The sequence below is a fragment of the Thamnophis sirtalis genome, unplaced genomic scaffold (assembly GCF_051295495.1).
Source record: "Thamnophis sirtalis isolate CommonGarterSnake01/CBP01778 unplaced genomic scaffold, rThaSir2_p1.2 scaffold_3, whole genome shotgun sequence".
Lineage (NCBI taxonomy): Eukaryota > Metazoa > Chordata > Lepidosauria > Squamata > Natricidae > Thamnophis > Thamnophis sirtalis.
Genome location: NW_028261383.1, coordinates 100,487,099 through 100,493,975, shown reverse-complemented (window position 1 = coordinate 100,493,975; position 6,877 = coordinate 100,487,099). Strand labels below are relative to the sequence as shown.

Sequence of the window (6,877 nt, the reverse complement as noted above, 5' to 3'; positions counted from 1 at the left end):
TTTCTTGGTCCTGGTTCAAACATCAGGACAGATCTGTTCAGTGTCCAGAACAATTGAAATAAAGTGCCAGTTTTCTTCTACCATGTTTTACTATTGCAAATTTTCAAAAAATCAAAACCAAAGCCATGAATTAGACATCCAGTTCCCTGAAAGAAGGAGGAAATAAAGCATGCCTGATCATTTGTTTACCCCTGAATTATCAGAATGCCCCACCCACATGAGCGGATAGAGCAGTGACTCTCTTTTAAAAACAGGGGCAAAGAGTTCGTTGCTCAGGGCCATTGACGTAACGATGTTTAAATCTTTCGTGATAAAAAAAAAGTATTTCATTATTGTTACTCTTCTTTTAAAAAAAAATGTTGCAAACATTTGTTTTCACATTACATCAAAATGCTTTGTTCTTTACAACAGAGAAAACAGTTTTTGCACATAATCACTGCTCGTCTTTCCCAGTAGTGCTGTGTGTTGACAGCAGTAACCCTCCAAAGACTTTTTTTCAGATTTATCAGAAGATGCAGACAATCAAACTTTTGCATGGAAAAAGGGAGTTTCTATACTAAGGGAACTCTATTTTTCTGCCCAATTCTTACAAGGATAGAAATCAACTCTGTCCCAATATATGAGACTGCAGACTGCAGAAAAGAAACCGCAAGAGACGATTCTTAGTTGATCTTCACCAGACATTAATTAAATGTCACAAGAGGTTCCAAAACAAACAAAAAGGAAAGTGGGAGGAAATTGCCGATTAGTCAAAACAACATGGCAATAAAAAAAAGCAAGTTTTATTTAATAAATATAATGTAAATCGCTTTATTTGACCTTATGTTCACAAAATAATTTTATTATATGTATGAAAGCAGCTTACAGGCAATAGAATTATGAAAACATTCACAATACTTGAGTAACACAGACCTGATTTAGGAAGTATATTTTTTGTGGACCTAATTTATCTCTTACGTTTCTCCTTTTCTGACTACGTCTCAATGGATGGTGTATTTTGTTCCAAACTCTGAAGGGTTTTTGCCATCATTCAATCATCATCACTATCTAATACACATGTTTGTAAATTACTTTCGTAGCTTTAACATTCATTATTTTTATTTAATATGATTAAGGGACTGTGGGAGGAATTTTGGTTTCCACAGAGCAAAAGGAAAGCAAATTTTGGCCACTCTAGGAACTTGCAGGAAAGTGAGGAGGAGTTTTGTTGTTCTTTTCATTTTGTGAGAATCCAAAATCAGAACGAGGCACTATTTTCTATGTAAGGAGCAGTGAACAAAAGTGAAAATTAAAACAAGCAGATTTAAGACAAACTGTGCTGCTTCCACAGGGTACTAGCATTCCTATGTTGATTTTTTTTTTTTTGGTACCCATTTCATAAGAGCACAGAATAGTTTTCTGGATCAGACTAAGTGGCATTGCATTCTCACAGTAGCAGGGCAGAGGCATATGGAAGCTGGCATAAGAACAGCCCTTCTTCTCCCTGGCATATGCCTGCACAATTTGAAGCTCTGTTTAACTATCACGGAGAATATTGGTGGATAGATCTACCCTCCCATTGTGAAAGGGGTTAATTATTCTCCCCCCACCCCCGCCAAAAAGAAATTTGAAATAAGAGAAATCTAAGAGGATTAGTTCATCTTCGAAATAGCAAATATAGGTGATGTTTTATTTCATAGCTCACCCTATCTTTAAATTAGTGTTCATTTTTCATTGGTATTCCTCTTAGATCAATATGCTATCTGCAGCTTCACATGCTGGCATTCAAGCAAAGTTGACACAGACTGAAACTTGAAAATAAAACTACAGCTACACATTTTATTTCTAGAAGGTCACAGTCTGTATAACTTGTCGTCAAGTGATTCTGATCTTCTGCTTCAGAAAGAACCCACAAAACACCTCCCTCTCTTTTTGTGCAGCAAAAGGTACTGGAGATTTATCCCTTTTGCTGCGTTTGGAATACCTACAAGTTCCAAAGTTAGCTAGACAAAGCTGTAAATTCTCCCTTTTTTCTTCTTCATAAAGTGCTGACTAGTAAACAGATCAAAAATGCAATGAATAACACCATACATACAAATATCCTATTTTGTTCTGACACATATTAAAATAAGATAAAGTTGTGTTTTGTTTAAACATATGAAAAAATACCCAATTAAATAATAAATAAAGAAAGCCAATATTGACACATAATCTTCCTACTATTAAAAATATCCCATTCTTATTATAAGGCTGTATTGATGTTCAAAATTGTTTTAAAAGGCATCCACCTAATCTCGCAAGTTATCAAATTTTTCTTGCAATGTATAAACACCCACAAATGACTATGCAAGTCAAATGGGAATCTCATATAAATCTATTACATTTTATTCACACAGAGAATTAAAATTAATTTCTCCAGGTCTGTTTCTGCAAACATGTATCCACTTAAAACTTTTTTTTTTCCTTTTTTTGTTTTTTTTGCAGCTACACCGTACCTACATATTTGATTCATTTCCATTCAAGATGAACAACACAGAACAATCTTTAAATACAATGTATGAAAGGTGGAATTCTTTTTTAAATTTTATGTTTTTTGTCAAACAGCAGCTGATTAAGTTCTGGATTTTATGTGATGGCTTTGATTCTCACAATAGCACACCTTCTTACTAAAAACAGACAAAAAAAGTTGAAAATCTTTCTCAAATGATCATATATTTTTTTAATGAGTCAACTTTACACCTCAGGTTTTATGCTGGCCATTTTGCGTGATTGGAGTGATCTTTTCCAAAGACACATCAGCCTCAAAATCCAAAATACCTGAGAGGGTTGGAGAAATTTTTTCCAAGGTTTTAGAGAATACTCCCTCCTCTTCTTTTTTCATTATGCCTTCTTCTTCCGGGCGGAGGACCGAATGGGGAATCAAATAGACAAAATTGCACTCTTTGGGGCTAGAACCTCTTGGTTCAAGCTGACTGGAAAAACCCATACCCCCGTTGTTGTTGACACTAACTGTCTCTATCGCATTAATGGAGAAAGGACAGAGTCTATAGCAGCCAAGAAGAGTGGAAAACGCCTTGCGGAAATCTGCATTGAAGGCATAAATGATCGGGTTCAAGGAAGAATTGGCCCATCCGAACCAAACAAAAACGTCGAATGTGGCAGAACTTATACAAAATGGCTCTGCTCCCTGGGATGAGATACTGGACTCACAAAAGGGCACCATGCAGTTCAGGATGAAGAAGGGCAGCCAACAGCATACAAACACTCCCATGATCACTGACAAAGTCTTTAAAACTTTAGTCTCTCTCTTGAAGGACATTTTGAAGGAGCTTTCTGGTTGCTGGCCATCCATACTGTTCCTGTTGCCAGCAGTGGTTTGACAGTTCTTAGCATGCACCGCTGCTCGTTCCAAGGCTGATATACGTCGTATTTGCTTTTGAGCAATCCTATATATCCTCGTATAGGTGACTATCATGATGGCCACTGGGATGTAAAAACTAATAAGGGAGGAAGAGATGGCATACATCCTGTTCAAACTGGAATCACAGTTGTCCATAGCCACACCTTGGAAACTGGCATTTAAGTCTGAAAAGCTTCTGGTTTTAGCTTTGTGCCAGTTCAGTTGTACAGGGATGAAGGAAATCAACACAGACAAGGTCCACGCCACACTGATCATGACAAAGGCTGCCCTGGGGGTCATTTTCCTCTCATACCTAAACGGGCTGGAGATGGCCCAATATCTGTCCACGCTAATGACACACAAATTTAAGATGGAGGCCGTGGAACACATGATGTCAAATGCCACCCAGATGTTACAGAATGATCCAAAAGGCCAGAATCCAGCTATCTCAGCCACAGCTTTCCAGGGCATGACCAAGACGGCAACTAAAAGATCTGAGACTGCCAGAGAGATCACAAAGAAGTTGGTCACCTTGGACCTCAGGTGGCGAAACCTAATGACAGCTGCACAGACCAGGGTGTTGCCTAGGAGTGTGGAAAGGATCAGCAAGGAGAGGAAGCAGCCAGTGAGGATTCGGAAGCAGGAATCTCTTTTCACAAGCAACCCTTCCCCGTCCATAGTGGTGTTGTTCCAAATCATCTTTCCTTGTCAGGCAAAATCATGCCACAGGCCTGGTAGGGGCATCAGCTCCTCGTGTTCCCACACAGCTTACAATTTAATTGCTCAGAACCAGGCAGGCATCCTAAGATTCGTGTTCAAGTCTCTGGTCTTGGGAGGATCCCTTTCTCTCTCTGTCTCTCCTCTCTCTCTCTCTCTCTCTCTCTTTCTCTCTCAAAAAAAACTTTAAAAAACCAAAAACAAACAGATAATCCATCACAACTTGTGGATCACATCAGGGCTTACCCTCCTTCCCCACCTATCCCCCCCTCTGCCTTTAAAAAAATGATCTTCTTTTAAACATTAGCCAAAAATAGAATACTCTTAGCAAAAACAGGCCAGTGGGAGAAAAATCCTCAGAGAATTCTGTATAGAGCGTAATTACTTTTCAGCTTGCACTTTTTATCACTCAAATAGATTAATGATTCTTTTAACTAGCCCTTCTGATCTAATGAAGTGTAACTCTTCAAGTGTTCTGGTTGCTGATAAAATTTCTCATCCTTCTAATGCATGGACATCTTAAACCCACCTCAGCCTTCATACCTTTCTGCTCTGAAATTAAAAGATCAGTTCTGCCTTTGTACGTAGCCTCGAGACTCAGTTCCTTTCATTGTTCCAAATAGTTTAATAAAGATTCATCGTCCTAGAGGCAAAGAAAATAAATTTACATTTTTAAAACATTCAAAAGGTTTATAGAAAGATCACAGTTTTGCATACAGAAGAAATTCTCCACCCTACCTTTCGGACTTCTGTCGCTTGTGTCTAATCCAGGGAAACATTTTTTTTCTCTTTCTTCCAACTTTATGTTTAGGATTTGAATTGCATAGCAAGACGGTGGGTTACAATCACAGCAAGCGAATTCATTGCTTTGGGAATAATATCCTGGTGGAAGAATGCTAAGCAGGCATTGGGTTTTGGTTTTTTTTAGCAAAAGCCACCAGAGTGAACTTTGAGGACTCTTCTGGATTAGCCTGCTCAGGACGTGGACAAGTTCCTTCAATTCCAGCCAGCCTTTATGATTCATGTGGGTATCAAAGCAGTCCCGTCTGGATGTTCATCACCCAAGTCACGCTTTGTACATCCTGCTGAAATGCCCCATCAGGATGAAATCATCCAAAGCAAAGACATGATATTTCCAGTTTTCTGGCAAAGATCTTGAAAAGTGCTGATGATCTTTTAGTTTTCATTGGAAGAATGAAGGAGAAGAATAACGACCAATCCAGAGTTCAGGTCTCTTTCGACCTGGATGTTTCAGCTACAGCCCTTGTGGTTCATGTGCAAACTCTGTGCATCAAAGCACAGAGCACGTTACTTCTCAAATGTTAGGTGAAATTGTCAATGGTTCCTTTTCCTTCAAATGCATCGAGATAAGGTAGTTTCCTCAGATTCTTCTGTGCTCTAACCTTAAACATGCATCTACGAACTCGTAAGTTTTCTCTTCATCTCGCCAAGCCGACAGTCCTGGAAGTATTGGCTTCATTTTGCCTGGAGTGATAGAGAGCAACATAACCCGGCATGGAAAGATTTGTTTGCTTGAGGACTTTTTTCTAAATCTCAGAGGAAGGACATCCAGGCATGAATAACATTATAAAGCAATATATGCACCTAGATTTCCTGACCTTAAAATATCTTCTCTTGCAGGAAGCTGTCTTTCTCTCTTTCTCTTCTATAGCACAGAACAAGTACACTGTTCTCCCTATGTGTGAAGGAACAATGGAAAATTAAATTCCACAATATTCAAACATTTGAATATGCCATCCTAATTTTAACTCCCCACTGCCACTGTGGTTGCATAGTGGCACGCAAGATCCTGCTCGTCTTTCTAAACAGTCAAGGTATATAGATTTATCCTCCAGTCATAAATAAATGGGCAAACATGATCCCAAGCGATCTTTAAAATTACTCAGCCGGTTGTTATCAGGCATCCAATTTTCCAAGCTATTTGTGCAAACTCTAGGTATAATTATGCATGGCCACACATGTGTATTAAGACTTAAGGATGCCTGAAAGATGTTCATCCTCCAGAACGTATGAATTTTCGTTCTTTTAGGTCATGATTTACGAAAAGAAAAACAAGGGGGGGGCATCAAAATGCTCTACTACCAACACACAGTCAAGCCAAAGAACCTGCTTGCTTATGAACCCAAACCAGCTGCCATAAACAAAGACCATGCATAACTCAAGTTGATGCTAAGGGCTGAGGCATGAACTTACCATATAAAGAAGTTGTTTATGAGGGTGGGCCATTCCTGAGTGCTGATGGTACAAACTCCCAGCTGAAAGGACAAGACTCACTTCATCTTTTTGCCGCGGTTTATTTCTGGTTCTTTTCTTTCCTCTCTCCTCCCTTCCCCTCCTTTCTGCACTCGACAGCAAGGCACATTCACTTTCTCTTTATATGATTCATTGTGTTGTTCACCAACTTCAGCAACTCGGATTTCACTGTGAAGCTGGCTCCCTCTTCTGGTACAAATGAGATAGGCATACCCAACAGGAACGGAATCATTCCCCATTGTCACCATTATAGTCACCCCCCGTCGTGCTGTTGTATTCCTGGGAAGGGGAGGGAAAAGGGAAGAAGGGAAGGATAAACAGAGTTATTGGTGCATTAGAATATTTCCTTCTCAAAGTAAATTGAAAGCTGTGGGACAGGAGAGGGTAACAGAAGAGTGACTTTGGGAGTGTCTGGTCAGCATACGTTCTGAGTGGCATCAGGCAGAACTATGTTTGAATTCTAACAAACTCCCAGAAATAATATATTTCACCCTTGAATTGGGAATT

At 39.2% G+C, this 6,877-nt stretch overlaps 1 protein-coding gene across 2 annotated transcripts; it reads right to left on the bottom strand.

Annotated features, from left to right (window-relative positions):
• Nucleotides 1-794: 794 nt before the first annotated feature.
• DRD1 (dopamine receptor D1) lies at nucleotides 795-6,490 on the bottom strand. Of its 2 annotated transcripts, none has more exons than XM_087709607.1 (3): nucleotides 6,311-6,490; nucleotides 4,835-5,792; nucleotides 795-4,739 (listed from the first exon to the last, which is right to left on the bottom strand). In XM_087709607.1, the coding sequence occupies exon 3, from the start codon at nucleotides 4,076-4,078 to the stop codon at nucleotides 2,720-2,722; it is 1,359 nt and encodes a 452-aa protein (XP_087565733.1). In that variant the 5' UTR covers nucleotides 4,079-4,739; nucleotides 4,835-5,792; nucleotides 6,311-6,490; the 3' UTR covers nucleotides 795-2,719. The 2 variants fall into 2 exon arrangements, with proteins under 2 accessions (XP_087565733.1, XP_087565734.1); XM_087709608.1 differs by having other exon boundaries at nucleotides 4,835-5,581.
• Between the last annotated feature and the right edge of the window lie 387 nt (nucleotides 6,491-6,877).

Coding starts and splice junctions, on each gene's coding strand:
- DRD1 (XM_087709607.1), bottom strand. CDS start 4,078: ATGATTTGGAACAACACCACTATGGACGGGGAAGGGTTGCTTGTGAAA.